This window comes from Meles meles, chromosome 3, assembly GCF_922984935.1.
Source record: "Meles meles chromosome 3, mMelMel3.1 paternal haplotype, whole genome shotgun sequence".
Taxonomy (NCBI): Eukaryota; Metazoa; Chordata; class Mammalia; order Carnivora; family Mustelidae; genus Meles; species Meles meles.
In genome coordinates, this window is record NC_060068.1 from 111,856,300 (window position 1) to 111,873,317 (window position 17,018).

The 17,018-nt window shown below is 53.5% G+C and overlaps 1 protein-coding gene across 3 annotated transcripts in view; it reads left to right on the forward strand.

Moving 5' to 3' along the window:
* FSTL4 (follistatin like 4) overlaps positions 1 to 17,018 on the forward strand; it is a 672,404-nt gene that overhangs the window by 581,398 nt on the left and 73,988 nt on the right. For all 3 annotated transcript variants that reach the window (XM_046000921.1, XM_046000919.1, XM_046000920.1), the window contains one exon: positions 15,668 to 15,834. In XM_046000921.1, coding sequence (XP_045856877.1) covers positions 15,668 to 15,834 — 167 coding nt within the window. The remainder of the gene's footprint in view (positions 1 to 15,667; positions 15,835 to 17,018) is intronic.

Genomic DNA, 17,018 nt, shown 5'->3' on the forward strand with positions numbered 1-17,018 from the left:
GCAGGTGCCCAGACCAAGGGGCGTCTCCTGCCCACCCCCACATACCCCCAACCCCTCCACCCTACCTCTGACCTGGCAGGAGGGCCCTGTAGGAGGGTGCAGAGGTGTCGTGTTTAACTCTTAAGTTACTTTTCTCAAACTTGTTAGCTGCTTGAGGACAATATCTAGATTTGTTTCTTGAATTTATCACTGTTCCCCTCTCCAACCCCAGTGCACTGAAACGGGGTAGCAGGAGGTCAAAGGCAGTGTGCTCAATGCAGGGTGCTGGTCTTGCCACCATCACTCTCTGGGCCTCAGTTTTTCTGTCCTGTACACGGGGTTATCCCTGCCTGTGGCACGCAATCCAGGACAGCCAGGCCCACAGAAACGCTGGGCGGCCTGCCTGCCCCGTCAATGGCCAGCCTTGGAGTCCCCGGGAAGTCGGGGAATGGCTCCCCCGCATTGGACTGCAGGCCAGCTCTCCAGTATCAACCCACTAAATGATGCTTTTCTTTTTCTTATTTCTTTTCAGCATAACAGAATTCATTGTTTTTGCACCATACCCAGTGCTCCATGCAATACGTGCCCTTCACAATACCCACCACCTGGCTCCCCCAACCTCCCACCCCCCCGCCCCTTCAAAACCCTCAGGTTGTTTTTCAGAGTCCATAGTTTCTCATGGTTCACCTCCCCTTCCAATTTCCATCAACTCCCTTCTCCTCTCCATCTCCCTATGTCCTCCATGTTATTTGTTATGATCCACAAATAAGTGAAGCCATATGATAATTGACTCTCTCTGCTTGACTTATTTCACTCAGCATAATCACTTCCAGTCCCGTCCATGTTGCTACAAAAGTTGGGTATTCATCCTTTCTGATGGAGGCATAATACTCCATCGTGTATATGGACCACATCTTCCTTATCCATTCGTCCATTGAAGGGCATCTTGGTTCTTTCCACAGTTTGGCGACCGTGGCCATTGCTGCTATAAACATGGGGGTACAGATGGCCCCTCTTTTCACTACATCTGTATCTTTGGGGTAAATACCCAGCGGTGCAATTGCAGGGTCATAGGGAAGCTCTATTTTTAATTTCTTGAGGAATCTCCACACTGTTCTCCAAAGTGGCTGCACCAACTTGCATTCCCACCAACAGTGTAAGAGGGTTCCCCTTTCTCCACATCCTCTCCAACACACGTTCTTTCCTGTCTTGCTAATTTTGGCCATTCTAACTGCTGTAAGGTGGTATCTCAATGTGGTTTTAATTTGAGTCTCCCTAATGGCTAGTGATGATGAACATTTTTTCATGTGTCTGTTAGCCATTTGTATGTCTTCGTTGGAGAAGTGTCTGTTCATATCTTCTACCCATTTTTTGATATGATTGTCTGTTTTGTCCAAATGATGCTTTTATCGAGATATAGAAGGCAGTTTTTTAAACCTCAGTTTCTTTGCTCTCCTTGTGATTCTTTGTTGATACTTCTCTGTTTTTGAGGGTGTACATGCGGGGCCCGAGCTGCCTCTGAGGCACTCAGACAGGTCCCTCCTCTGGGTCCAGGCCAGTGCCACACCCATTTCACCCCCAGAGGCCAGAGATATCATCAAAGCCTAGAGGTTTTCTCACAGATTTTCCGACAGTTTGAGTTGCCATGCAAGCCGACATATTTGCATAGGCCGAGCTGCCCCACGAGGGGGCGCCAACGTGGCCGGTGAGCGTGGGAAAGCAGGACTCACTGGGAGAAGGGGAAGGAGTTCCTTTTGGCTGGAGCTCTGGGGGAGCTGTGGGAGAGAAGGCTGGAAGGGTGGGGGCATCGGGCCAGGCAGGTGGGGGGACAAAAGGCCTGCACAGGGGCTGCCCATGAACACCTTCCCAGGGAAGAGGCTGCTGCTTCCCAGAATCATGAGGTCCTGCCCAGAAGCCATCTCGAAGGAGACAAAGAGCAAACGGGGAATTCCAAGAGGGCACAGGGGCAGTTTGGCTGCGATCGTGAAGATGAGGAGAGGTGGATGAGATTTGGGCTCATTCATCCCTAAAATGGACCGTTCACTCAGGGAGTCTGCAGCCCTGGCACGTGCCCGGCAAGGCAGGCCCCATGTCGGGTGCAGCGAGAAGCAATTTGCCGTGGGTCAAGATGTGGAGATTTCCAAACTGACAGATGGCAGAGGAGTCTTTGGAGGGGAAACGAGAGGCATTTTTCTTACCAAGCTCTGTCCTTGGACAAAGCATATATTATAGGGTTCTCTCTGAAAGATAATTTAAAGAACCTACCCAAGACAAAGAGAGAGATAAATATCCCATACAAGGAAAAGAGATTTCTCACATCCTGATATTTGGGTGCCATGCATCTTGCCTGACACAGGGAAGGTTCCAGCAAAGGCAAATGAGTTGGTGTCTGTGTCACAACGATGATCGTAATAGACATTCTTTGGTGGTGTCCCCCTCCCCAGTCACACACCTGCATCCAGACCCCACCGCCGCGGAGAGCAGCAGGCGGATCCAAGGCTGGTGTTGGCAGGAAAGCACAGCAGCGGAAGCCCTGGGTAAACTTTGTCCCTGTCAGGCCAGGTTGAGGGAGGAAGGGCTTCCCTGAAACCCATGGTATTACCCCCCAGATGTGGGTGAGTCCAGACAGGGCTGCATCCTCATGGGCCCTGCCCTTCTAAGAAGGAAAGGCCAGTGGCAGGATGGGCACCGTCAACGGGTAAAGGATAAGTGTTTGAGGGCCGTGCAAGTCCCCTCATCACTGCTAATCATTGTTATTGTACACCCAACTCGCGGTGGTGCCACTCTGAGCATTTGGGGTCAGACAATTCTTTGTGGTGGAGACTGTTCCGGGCATTGTAGGATGTTCAATAGCATCCCTAGCTTGTAACCACTAGATTCCTTCAAGAAAGTACTCTGTCCCTCAGTCGTTACAACCGAAAATACCTCAATGTAACCAAATGTCCTGGGGTGGGGGACGGGAAGTTGGCAAAATCACCCTCAGGTGAAAACGACTAACCTTCGCTCATCCTTCTGCCGGGAGGGGCACTTCCCCTCATCTCCGTCTGCACCCAACTTCTTTCAGAAGCACAAAGTCTCTGCCTTGTCAGGAGCTGGGCCTCCACTTACTCTCTGGGGCTCCCCGCTCTCACCCACTCAGAGACTTTGCTTCTAAAATCCCCCTTCTCCTTTCTGCATCATGAAGCTCTCCCTCTCCATTTGTTCATTCCCCTGGGTTCGCAAACACAACACCTGAAAAAACCTTTCCCTGACCTTACACCCACCACCCATTTCTCTGTTCCCCTTCATGACAGAACTCTTGCAAAGAGCTCCTGTCAACCCGTTCTCTCTCAGTCGATCCAAAGCTGACTTCACTCCCCAGGACTAATGAAACATTAGAGATTCCCAACATCCAGAGGCCTTCCTGTTAGCAAAGCCCTGGATCATACATCAACTGTGGTCTGACCAGAGCTCCTAGAAGCACTGGATGCAGGGAACCCACAGCATCCCTCAGAGGCTCCTGCTCAGGCTCTGGGTGACTTCTACTAGTCCTCCTCCTCTAAACTTTGGTGGGTCCCAGGCCTCAGCTTTCAGGCCCCTTCCCTCTCACACAGTCCCTAGTGACCTCCCTTGGTCTCATGGGTTGTTGTTTTTTTTTTTTTAAGATTTTATTTATTTACTTGTTTGTTTGTTTATTCATTTGAGAGAGAGCACAAGCCAGGGGAGAGGCAGAGGCAGAGGGAGAAGCAGGCTCCCCATTGAGCTGGGAGCCTGACATGGGGCTCAATCCCAGAACCCCAGGATCATGACCTGAGCCAAAGGCAGACATTTCACCGACTGAACCACCCAGGTGCCCTGTCCCATAGTTTTAAATATCATTTAGACATTGATGGATTCCAACATCATATTCCTGGACTGGACTGCTCTTCTGAGCCCCAGACTCATTTAACCAACTCCCTACCCCTCCACCAATCACATAAAAGAAACCCTGGATTTTACCTAAAAGGTCTGTTCTTTCTCCCTCAGCCTATCAGCAAATGAAACCAACACCTGCCCAGTTTTTCAGGCCAAAATCCCAGTGTTCACCCTTGATTTGTCCCTTTCCCTCAATTTCCCCCATTCCAACCCTCCAATCCAGCAGCAAATCTGGCCCTGCCTCCAACAGGTGTCCCAAATCCATCTGCCTCTCAGCACCTCTGCAGTCACTGCTGTGGCCCAAGCCACCAACCCCTGGGACATAGGCTCCTAGAAGATCTCCCAGCTTCCTCTGCTGCTCGTTCTGTCCACCCCCCAGCCCTTCCTGAGCTGGCCCACCTGCTGCCCCAGCCCCGTGCCTCCCTGAGCCAGTCATGGTGGCTCTGGTCAGTGGTTGCTCTAGGGGTGAGCACCAGACTCAAAGCTGACCGATGCAGCTGGAGAGAAGTCAGCGGGGGGCTTCCTTGTTCTCACTGTTCACCCGCCAGGAGGAGGCCCACCGCCCTCCCCCCCCATTGTACGAGGTAGTGCCTGCCCACGATGCCCAGAGCTGTCCAGTATGGCCGCACTCTGAGGACGGGGGGCAGAGGGAAGAGAGCCTGAGGGTTCGATGACATCTGGCACTGTGGGATGAACCTATCCCAGAAACTCCCACCAGGACCTCCCCTTTAGGGAGATGACAGCTTTTCCTTACTAGTCAGCCTGTTTCCAATCAGGGTTAACACAGGGAAAGATGTCTCAATGGATGCACAGATTGTCTTTAAAAGCATAAATAAATCAGACCAGTGTAGTCTCCTGCTTAAAATTCTCCAAGGGCCTCTCACGTAATAAAACCCCAAGTCCCTGACATCTCTGGGAGGCCCTGCCCACCTGGCCCCTGACCATGTGCCTTCAGCTTCACCTCTGACCCCTGCCTCCAGAGGCCTCCTCTCTTCCTGCTGTCCATGCCCTGCCTGTGCCCATAGCATCAGCAGCCAGTGAGGGATGGGCTCCTCCAAATTCCAACCCTGAACCCCTGCTGCCAAGGCCCAAACCAGGCAACCAGAGGCCAATTCCCCACACTGACGTCCTCTCCTTCCAACAGAGGGGTTGAGCAGGGCTCCCCGCCACATTTATACTCAGTGACCAAAGCGATGGCTGCTTCTCAGGTGGACCCCAAGACCAGAACCCAGGGGGCTTCCCTGGGGGAAGGCAGAGGGACAGAGTCTGAATATAGCACACCGTGGACCAGGAAGTGGTGGGACCAGGTCCTCGGGAGGTCTGCTGGTCAGGGACAGAGGCTGTGAGCATTGTTTCCTTTAAAGAGAGAAGCTGCCAGGATCCTCATGGGCCCTGGGGATGGCAGAGCCCTCGGTGGGGCTCAGCAACCCCCACTCAGGAGTTCATCAGAGCCGAGGCACGCTCAGGAAATTGGAATTGAAATAAAACAAACACACTGATGTAAGCTGTTCTCCAAAATGTTTTGCTGATGCCTGTTTACAAAATGCAGGCATGACTTAGTGTTCTCAGGAGAATGGATAATTAAGCAGAAAACAAGCTCTACTTAGCAATGCTCTTGCCGGGCCCCGGGGCTCCCCTCCGTCACACTTGTGAAGCTGGGTCCTGGCTCCAAGAGGCCGAGAGGCCATGGCCTGTGCTGCAGGGCGGAGGGGAGTGAGGTGTGCATCAGGGATAGTCCCCCCGTCTGGCTTCTGCTGCTCGGGCTGCCTGCTAGCCTCTCCCCAGCCCTGAGGGACATGGGGAGAGCAGCCCGAACAATGGAGAATTGCATCTGCCCCTCTTCTTGGGCTGAGGTTTTTTAGTAACAGGAATGCTATAGTTTAGAAGTCCTCTTGAGCCTTGTTTACGGAAGAGTCCAAGAATATGATCATAATCTACTTTCCAGATTGAAGGCCTGAGGATGGCACATCGAGGCTCCAGCCTGCCCACCTCAGGGCCTGTCACTGTATTATGCAAGAGGTCAAGCAGGGAGCATGGGAGGGAGTCACTTCTGACACCCCTTTTACGGGGCTTCTCATCCCAGCTGCTTAGAAGTCCCGCCCCTTCTGCTTCTCCTTCCCCACAGTCCCAGCCTAACTCTCCCTGCAGGATAGCCCCAGCCTCCCACACAGTGTCCCTGCATCCTTTCCTCTCCCCCAGCAGCCTGTCATTCACACAATGGTCCGAGTGATCCTTCTAGCCTGCAAATCAGATCATGTCCCTCCTTGACTTAAAATCTTCCAATTACTTTCCATTGCCTTAAATTAATATCGTCAAGTCTCCCATTAAGAAGCAGTGCAGTGGCCTGTGCTGCCTGGATGTGTAGCCCCTCTCTGACCACATGTGTGCCTACACACCTGCATTGTTCCCTGTGCTTCAGACACACTGGCCTTCTTCAGTTCCCAGAGGGCGGTAAGCCCCCATCCTACCCCAGGGCCTTTGCACAAGCTCTTTCTCTGATGAGAATGCCCTTTCTCCTATTCTTGGCCTCCCTGGCTTCTCCTCTTAGGGATATCCACTGAAATATCTCCTGCTCAGAGAGGCTTCCACCGCCACCCCAACTTGCATCTTCTTAGGCCTCCCTGCTCTTCTTTCTCTTGGCATCTTGCTCTTCCCCTGCACAGTGTGTATTATTCTGGGTCCTTTATTTACACATTCTCTCCCAACCTACCCATCATTACCTTAATGACGAAAGCAGTAGAAATGGCTGTGGGATAAGAGAGTGAGCTCCCTGGACAGGAGGTATTTGGAGGATTGGAACTGAAGTCAGATCTCTTCTTGTCAGAGGATTCTGAGGGTTCCTGACCTGAATGACTTAGCCTCTCAGAGGTCCGTTTCATATCTCATTACACTTTTTCTGTGGAAATACATTAACTTGAATTTCTTTGTCTCCTAAAGGGGTGTATTAGGTAGTCAACACCAAATGCTATAGAGACCCAAAATCTCATAGCATAATGGAGTAAAGACTAATTTGTTATCCTCACCGAGTCCGATGGGCTCAGGCAACAACAAGGAGGCTGTGTTCTTTCCTCCCACAAAATGCATGACCATACAGTCTCCACAAGGGGAAACAAGAGGGTGTCCGTGGTGACTGCATGAGTCAAAGCTCTCCAGACAACCAGAACCAATACGAGGCAAGGATGGATGGATGGATGGATGGATGGATGGATGGATGGATGGATGGATGGATGGGTGAATATTTTAAGGAATTGGCTCCCATCGTTGTGGAGGCTAAGGTCCCAGAATCTGCAGTTGGCAAGCTGGAAACCCAAGAGAGCCAATGTTGTGAGTTCTAGGCTGAAAGCCAGCACTCGAGACCCAGGAAGAGATGATGTCTGATTCCAAATTCAAAGGTAGGAAAGGACCCACATTCCATCCAGAAGGCAGTCAGGGAGAAGAAGCCCAAAATACTAAGAACACTCAGAATACTAAGTATGAATGCTAGCAATAGTATACTAATACTAAGAATACTCAGCCTGTTTGTTCTACCCAGGTCTTCTGTGGATTGAATGAGGTGCATGGACATTGGGAAGGGCAATCTGCTTTAGTCTGTCAACTGATTCACATGTTGATTTCCTCCAGAAACAGTCTCATAGACATACCCAGAAGAATGTCTGACCAACTATCCCTACATCCCACGGCCCTGTTGTGAGATAAAATTACCCGTTGCAGTGATGTGGGGGTTGTGTGGTCAAGCATGTTCATCCCTCCAGTTAGAACCAGTCCCATGACCCCACCCTGGTTCCAAGAGAGGCTGGGAAGTCATCTTCATGAGTGCTTAGGAATTGGAAAATGAACCAGCATCTGGGAACACATAGTATGGCCCCCTCTTGCTTGCCTAAGTCAAAGCCATGTGCTCATCTGCACCAAGAGCTTATCCAGGAGATTCTAGGTCCAGCCCCTGACATCTGTATGAGTTCTTGCAAATTCTGAGTAACTGGTATATAATTGTATAACGTAATATATTATTTTCTTTTCCCTAAACCTACCACAAGAATAGGCAGTAAAAACACTCCTTTTGCAAATACCCTGAGCAGAAGTGTTTCCGTTATCTTCAGGAATGGGCTTGGCAGGGCGCAGGAGGTGCACAGACTGGCCAGCCTGCCCGAGGCCTCGCCAGGCACAGACCCCAGCCAGGAAGGGAGAGCTGGCAGCCAGGCACCCGGCTGACTAGGTGACCCTGGGCTTTCTACCCCCGCATAGACCCCACGCTTCCGACTGCTGCCTCTGCTGTGTGCCGCCCCCATGTCACCCGAGGGCACCCAAGCCAATGACGTCACAACTCTCGGGCACTGAGCTCAGCTCTGACTTCCTGCTCCCTCTACCACAGTCCCACTGTGGGTTAGTTTTCCCAAAGCTAGAAAGGTTTAGTGGCCAGAGGATGCAAAACAGAGCTGTGGAGGGGCACCTGGGTGGCTCAGTCGTTAAGCGTCTGCCTTCCGTTCAGGTCATGATCCCAGAGTCCTGGGATCAAGCCCCGCATCAGGCTCCCTGCTCAGAAGGAAGCCTGCTTCTCCCTCTCCCACCCCCTCCCCCCGCCCAGAGCTTGTGTTCCCTCTCTTGCTGTGTCTCTCTCTGTCAAGTAAATAAATAAAATCTTAAAAAAACAAAAACAAAAACAGCCGTGGAGCTCAGAAGATCCCCAGCTAACCTGCCCCTGCACAAGGCCCTCCTACAAACCAAGAGAAGGCCGCATGACACGGGGGCTCCATGGGAGTGAGACAGGGGTCTGTCTGCTACATCCACCCCTGCAGGGCCCAGCCCTGGGCCCACAGGAAGGACTCTACCAAGAGAGAGCAGTCAGGCTCTGCAGGCACCAAGGGCTCCTCACGGGGGTCCACAGACACTTTAGGTGCCTCTTCTTCCCATCCCACATCTAACTCTTGGCCTCCCTACCAAACCACAAGCTCCATGTTAGCAGGACATGGGCCTGTTCTGCTTGCTAGTACATCCCCACTGTATCATGGCACATAGTAGGTGCTCAGTAAGCAATCGTCAACTGAGCACTACCCATTAATAGTGCACTTGCTTAAAACTAGTTATCAAGTCCCTTCTTTGTGCCAGGAATTCTATTAGGTGCTGAGGATCCAAAAGAGATCCTACAGATGTGGTCTCTGTCTGCAGCTTTCAAAGGTGTTTGTTGACACCGAAGAGCAGAGCTTAATAACTAAACTGTAAAAAAATGGTTGCAGCAATACCAAGCAACATAAGTCCATTGAAAAAGCAAATTACCCACAGATCTGCAGGTAATTAACAAGTTTATTGCCCTCCCCAAAATGAAGCAAGCAAGAGGGAATAGGACAATGACAAGAAAATTGAATCAGATTATGCCTAGAGAAACGGGAAATTTTGGACACATGCAAGGCTGGCTGGTACAGAGACACCTGTGCAGGCCAGATGTGCCCTAGTGCTCGAAACATGCATGTCAGGATGAAAAGGTCCTAAGACAATCTGTCCCTAGCCCCACAGCCACCAAGGGTCTATAGATGTGTGCAAAGAGCTCCGAGTGGCAGGCTCTGGCGGAGGGGGTCACAGGAGGCATGAAGCACCCCCACACACACCCCATCAAACACCTTCCGGCAGGGCACACCAAAGCAGCCCCACCCTGGAAGGGCCACGTGAAGATACCAGGTCCAGGAGATGTGAGAGGTCGACTGTCCCTTACATGGTCAGGAGACATGAGGCACACACCCTCCACCTTTGTTTCTCTCCTACTCACCAACTTCATAGTGTGATCCTGGTCTCAGGAATGAGACCAGATCAGTAGAGTTTGTCAAACAGGTGCCACAGCTCCTGGGGTGGGGGGGGTTGGGAGGGGGCTCCCAGGTCATGCTTACCTTACAAGAACAGTACGGGAACAGGCTGCAGCTACAGAGTTGGGGCTAAGCGCCCAGCCCGGGGTGTCTCCAGATTGTCCTAATTCCCAAGCTGGCTCCTGAGCCTGACTTTAGCCTTGGAGGCTCAGTCCGACGTACTGATGTGTGGACAAGCTGATTGAGCTTTTGACAGAGTCTTTCCACCAAGAGCATCGTTTGAAAAATGGCAAGTGTCCAGGTAGGCATGTGTTCCATTAGTGCATTTCTAACATAAGAAAACTAACGCGAACTTGACAATAATTCGAGAAATTTAATTTCTCTTGCTGTGAAGCACCAGGATCCTGCATGAGAGGCTGCTGATGGTTTTATGAGTGTCTCATCGAGTTCAAGTCAGTGTGAGAAATAGCACCGGAGATTAAGGAAAAGCTGTAATGGGAACTAAAACCCAATTCTCTTGAGACTGAAATGTTATGGCCGCATGCTTTTCGGGAAGGGTGTTAGTCTGTGTCTGGTGGGTGCATTGATCCCCTGCGACCTCCTCTTCCCTGCAGGCTCCCAGAACAGGGAGAGCATGGGTGCTGGGAGGAAGCTGAGGTCTGGTGTTCGCAACACCAGTGTCTGGAAACAAAGGTGTTTTACTGCTCTAGGCAGAAGGGCCAAGAGAACGAGGCAGGGGTCTCCCGGGAGACTGCTGTCAGCCAGACTTGGCCTCCAGCCCACCTGCTGTGTGCCAGGCACTGTGCTAGGCACCAGAGACCCACACATGAACACACAGGCTAGGGAGAACTCCAGGCTCTGTCTTGGGCTAGCCCAGCCTGGTGATGTGGACAATAGTTTCAATGTGACCTGTGCCTCTTGGCCCCAGGGGAAACAAGGGGACGCCCACAGATATCAGAAGGCCTGGCTCATAGGGAGACAGATGTCCCAAGCTGTGAGGAGCCCCCATCTCCCTTGCCCTCCTCTGATCTCATACCAGGCAGCCCCTCATCTCTCTGTGGCACCTCTGCCGGGCTGTGGCAGAGGAGGTCCTGCTGGGCCCCTGGGCCCCGCCACCCAGCCCTCCCTCCCTGCCCCACGTGCTCTGGGCACAGGGAAGACCTTGTTGCATGGTCCCCAACAAACCTCAACAACCCTCCCAGGGCAGCCCGCAGGGCCACAGATGGTGAGACACCACGGGAGCCGCAGAGCCACAGCCAGCAGAAGAAGGCCTCGGTGGTCCTGGGGCAGGCGCCACCCTGGGGGGCTTCCCCCTCACGGCGGTCCTGGCCGCACAGAGCAGAGCACAGGTATCAGTAGATCTGAGTCTCCTGCTGGGCAGTTGTGCCTGGGGAAGGGGTGGAAACTCCCGCCAGGGCCGTCCTCACACACTGCAGGCTGCCTGGCCCTCCTCTCCTGCCCAGCCCAGGGTGAGGAGTCCCCCGTGCTAGGCCACGGCCCCACCACCAACCCAAGCTCCCAAGAGAAGGGCAGGCAGGGGGACGGGCCGCAGGAGCCTAAATCAGCTTTCACATCTGCCAGTTCTCCCTTCCTTCGCAGTATGGCTCCACTTCCCTTCCCCTCGTCCCCGTGCCCCACGGCAGGCCTTCCAGGTGGGAGTGGGAAGGAGCAGAGGGAAGAGAAGACCTCTCTGAGTCTCTGTAGCAGTCGTAGGGTTTCAATCCACCCAACACACCCTTTCTGTCGGGACGTGTATCCCCACCTCCATTCAGCTGGCACCAGGCCCTGTGGTGGCCACAAGTCCCAGGCTGCGAGTGTGTGTCAGTCCTGTGACAGCACAGCGCTCCGTCCCCTGGCCCCAGGGGTGGCTTCGTGGGAAGACACAGGAGGTATGTGTGAAGGTCACAGTTCTGCCCTATGCGGATTTCCTGGACTCTCAGGGAAGATCGGGTTCCCTTCTCTGGGGTCCCATGCACAGGGACAGTGGGAGCGAGGGGCCATCTTGCAGCCCAGTAGAGCATGCCGCGTGGAGGCCCCCGGACGTCTACAACCTCCTCCACCCTCCTTAGATTTCCTGGTTATGAGAACTTAGACCACCCTCCCTTTTTTAGACCACCCTTAAGGGGGTCCAGTATTTCTGAGGTTTCTGTTGCTTAAGCCTGAAATGGTCCTGTCAAATTCAGCAGGACAGTGTCTTTCGATCTTCCACAGATATCTGTCTAAGTGTCCCCTTATGTTCAAACTTCAAGATTCCAGACTCCCTCCATGAGGTCATCTCGAGGGGCTGACAGAGTGAGAGTCTGAGGATAGACGAACAGGATGGGAGTTGGTGGGTGCCACAGGAAGTATTGCAGGAGGTCCGGCGGGGGTGGCGGGCAGTGGGGACTCTTCTGCATTCTGTGGGTGACAGGAGCTGTGGGTGGCTTTTGTGCAGGGCTCTAACACCCCTGGTGCTCACAGGAGTGGGAGAAGTCTGGGGGTAAGCACACAGGAGGCTGTTGGTGTCTGGGGTGGAGAGCAAGGATTCTGGGGTATCCTGAGGGAAGCCCCTGTGCGCTTGGCCGCTGTTGCTGCTGCCACTTGAGGCATCACTGGTGCCACTGTGGGCAAGCGGGCAAAGAGCAAAGGCAGGTGGCACTGGGTGGTGAGGAAAGGGGCACCCAGTCAGCACCTGGCAGGACTGAAGAGGGTCTGCAGGACTGTCCACTTAGAAACACGTCCTTAGAGTCCCAGAGCCCAAAGCAAGATCGGTCCCCAGAGCCCTCCCCACGCGATCTCTCATTTTACTGATGTCCGAACCAAGGCCAAGCGGCAGGAGGGGACCTGCCAAAGGCCACTTGGTACGTCGCCAGCAGAGCCAGGCCTGGAGGTCAGATGTCCAGAGCCACAGTCCAGAGTCTGCCCCGCTCACTCCAGCCCCAGCCCATGATGCCATCTCGTTTCTCACTCCAGGAAGTGACCGTGGGAAGCCACTTAGCAGGGAAGGGGGGCCTGCCCGGGGAAGGTGTGCTGAACAGTAAATAACTGGGAGTAAGGGCAGAAGGAGAGCTTTGGCTGCCGTAAATCTCTTCAGAATTTTTAAACCAGCTAGGGAATATTGACATGCATTAAATCCAATAAAACATTCATTTAATTAAACTTTAAGCGATCCAAATATTTGCTGTTTGGTTAATATCTGTGTAGCTGACAGGAGCAGAATTATGATGGTTCTGTCAGTATTCACGCGTTCTAATTTTGCATGAGCCTTTCCTATGCAAAGTGCACGTCTTCAGACATACAAATGAGCACGGCAGCCCTGAGGAAGCAGGCTGGATGGAACCTGCCGTCCCAGCAGCCCTCCCACCTGTGTTTTTGCTTCTTTGTTTGGTTGTAGCCTTGCGCTAAACTGTTTGAAATACATGAACTTGGGGTTCCATGGAGGACTCTACATTGCACACAGGTCTTACGTTCCAAATGAGACCCCAGCCAACCAGAATACCTCACCTTCCCACCCACCTGCCCCCCACTTCAATCTACCCAGACACGCCCCTACCATCTTTTAAGGCAGTGGTGGTCAGGGATCAGGGTACCCTGAGGGGCTTGCTAAAACCAGGATGCCCACCCTGTCACCAGAGTCTTACCAGCCTGGGGTAGACGGGCAGGAATCTGCATTTCCATCAGTTGCCCCCAAGATGGGAGATGTGATGTCGGTGGTGGGGGACCACACCTTGAGAAGAGGACCTCTGTAGCCTAAGGATGTCCTTCCTCCCCTGGGGGCTGCTGCCTGGGGGCTCAGTGGCTCTTTTCCCTTGTCCCTGGACTAGAGTTCCAACAGGCAGAGAAAATGTCCTTTCCTTTCACTACCCGCCAGACTTCTTCTTTTTTTTTTAATATTTTATTTATTTAACAGACAGAAATCACCAGCGTCTGATGCCCCCCACAGCTTGGCCTCCAGCAGCCCCCACTGGCACTGTGCACCTGGGGAGGGTCCAGGGGTGTTCCCTTAGGGTCTCGGTCCTCAGGCACACAGGTACACAGCACCTCACGGGCCTGCCAATATGTGGCCTGGAAACTCTGGACTCCTCCACACCACTCAGGAGCCCAGGAGCCTCTGGCTGTGTGCCAGGCCTCATGGGCTCACCCCAGGCGGGAAGGTGGGGGAGGATTTAACTCCCTCCTAGAGCCCCCCTTGGTTCCCCTCGCCTCCCTGCCAACAGGCACACCCTTCTTACCTGTTCCCTCATCCCCCACAATGCCCCAGGAAGAGCAGGGGAAGGGTCCCATAAGGAAGGCGTACCCCCTCTACACTCAGGGACAGCTCTGAGTCCTAAGGGCCAGCAGAGCACAGAAGAAGCCAGATCCATGTAGCTCGTCCTCCTTTTCCCTCCCTCTCTCTGTCCCCTGTGAATCTCCAAAGCCTGGGGTTCCCTATGGAAGATGCGTGCCTTCTCTCTCCCGCCCTGACCAATAAGCCTCATGACTCAGAGGTGGGAGGGCAGCAAGCAGCCCGTGATTTAAGAGGGAACCTGAAATGCATCACTTTAATATTTGTAAAATATGCTGGGTGCATCAGCATCAATCACTTGGTGGTTATCTTCCCCCTGAGGCTCCTTCACGGGGAGTCACATTTTTCCTGTGCGTGAGTGTCCCTCTCCATGGGTCTGTTGGCTCCTTTCCTTCCTTATTTCCATTTTCTCCATTTTTCATCCATCCATCCAACAAGCACTGATTAAGCACTTAGTGTATATCTTGTTCATCTTCATGTGCCTGGGGCCGGGCCACTGACTGACTGTGGTGGGGTAAGAGCTTTGCCACTCAGCATCTGACCTGACTGCACGTGCTGCCACTTCACCTGCTCTGCAGGGCATCCCGCCTGCCAGGGTTTGCATTCCCGCCCCTCCCCCACCCACCACCTTCTCCTCCCCACATGGGCTGGCAAGAGGGTGTGAGCACAGACATGCTGCCTGGTCACAGTTCACAGGGCTCCCGCCGAGTCCAGGAGGTCAGTTCCCAGCTCTGTGCCTTGCCCCACCCCTGGCAGGGCCCCCAAGTCCCAAAAGAGCAGTGAGAGTGAGGACTCCCGGCATTTTTGCCAGCATCCCAGATAAGCACAGGCCCTCAGAGCCAGCCAGCCAGACTCCCTCAGCTACTACCACCGCAGGCTGATGCCCCAAGTGCTCTGAGTTGTAGATGTGGGGGAGGAGTAGGGAGGAGGCAGTCCCGTCACCGTCACTGAGCTGGTGACTCTCCCTCCAAGCCTGATGGCACGTCGGTATATGAACAGCCTGAGTCCAATTAATTTTCTTATAAATCCCGAAAATTTCTAAAAGACTGTGATTGCAAGCAAATATTTTAGACCCTTCCCATTTGCCTAAAGAATGATCCGTCTTAATGCCAGTCAGCAAGTATAAAATGGCAAGGATTAATAATTTGTACAGCCTGAAGCACCCTTCAAAAAAATTAAAGGCTACAGTGCATGGTTGCTGAACAGAAATCCAAATCCAAGTTCAAAGAATCCTCAGACAGGAACAAACCTTCAAAGGTCAGCCAGTTCATTCCCCAAGCTTCAGACAGTGCAACCTTTAAATTGCCCCCAGATGGACGGGAAAGCTGTCAGCTCAGCCAGCAGACCTTGACTGCACTCAGCAAGGCCCAGACTTCATGAGGCCCAGGAGCACAGAGTGGGGCACCCGCCGCACATCTGGCCCCCCACCGGTCCCTGTGTGATGGCCCACCTTCTCGGCTCAACTCATAAATCCATAGCGCAGATGGTTTCCCTACACTTGCTATGGCTCCTGACTTCTCCAACTCACAGAGATCTTTGAACATTTCCCGTAAGTCGTGGCCTGTCCCCCAGGAGGGAGTGTCCATCGGCGCATTTAGACAGCATGCCGTAATAATTTGTAGGGAGCCTGAGAGCCCCAGGATGCCTGCCCTGCCAGGAACTCCCGTGGTTGTTTGTTTGTGAGTGGGGCCTCCCGATGCTGGTGTGCACCTGAAGATTTTCTCCTTCCCCCCTGCAGAGGTGGTTCAGCTCAGCCTCGCGCCCGAGGAGAGGGTCAGTGTGGCCACAGTGACTGTGGGGCTGAGTACCGTGCTGACCTGTGCTATCCGTGGAGAGCTGCGGCCCCCCATCGTCTGGAAGCGCAACGGGCTTGCCCTCAACTTCATGGCCTTGGAAGACATCAATGTAAGTCGCTGGGCTCTGACGCTGCATGTAGACCTGCCCCAGCCGAGTAACTGCGAATCTGCCATTGTGGTGGCAGAGCGAGAGGGTTTCATTTAAACGTCCCACGTTTGATGCCTTTCAAGCCTGTTGTCTGAGAGCTGGAAGTACCAGAAAATCCAAGTCCCACCGCATGCAGAGAATAGCCTGGATGTTAGCTGCACGCCCGCCAGCCAGACCCACAATAGGGAAGGGCTCGCTGCCCAAGCAGGCAGGGCGGGCCAGGTGGGAGGTCTCCGTGCAGGCTGTGGCAGAGAAAGCCAAACGGTGGGCATGGGAGTGGAAGGTGAGAGGCTCAGACTGCATGATGGAGCCCACCGTGAGGGAGGCCACAAGCCTACAGCAAACATGGCCGGACAGGAGGCAGTGGAGCAGGGAGGCCGTCTGGCTGGAAGAGTCAGGGGAAAACTGCAGAGCCCACACCTGGGGAGGATGGAGACGCGGGGCGGGAAGGAACATGGGTTCCCTGTGGAGGGCAGGGGTGAACTGCCCAGCATTGGCGGGAGGGCAGCCTCCAGGTGAGGAGGTAGAAGGAAAGGCCATAGTGGCCTGCCCTGGGGGCCTTGTCAGCGGCTGGACGTGGGAACGTGGATTTCACATGAGTGGAAGAGAGAGCAGCTGAGCACCCACAGCCTGACATGACCAGCAGAAATACTTCTGTACTGGGAGGGCCCGTGCAGCCTGGGCTGGACTCCCAGGGTCACCCCAAAACCCAGCCTCATGACTTTGAGCAACGTCTTAGACTACTCATCCTAGGTATCAGAAAGGGAATGTTAGCAGTCCCTCCCTTCCATGGGGCTTGAAAAATAAAGGGAATCATTCAAGGATATGTGTGGGCCCAGACTGAAGTTCACTGAGAAGACAGAGTGACATCACCGAAGCAGGGCCCTGCCAGGACAGCCGATAGGTCTTAGCCACAGTAAGGGGCATCTCGGTTTCAGGCAGAAGAGGCGGCAATCCTGGTCTTCTTGGCTTAGTTAAGCAAGCTGGCCCAGAATGGGATGCTTGGCTCTGAGAAGGAAGACCTGTGGGATTCTTGGTCAGTTCCATGAACATCTCTAAGGTGGTGAGGAAGGGACTAGGGCCGCAGGATCCAGTCTGGGCTCTGTGACCCCATGAGTTCAACAAGCACACAGGGCCAGGGTGCT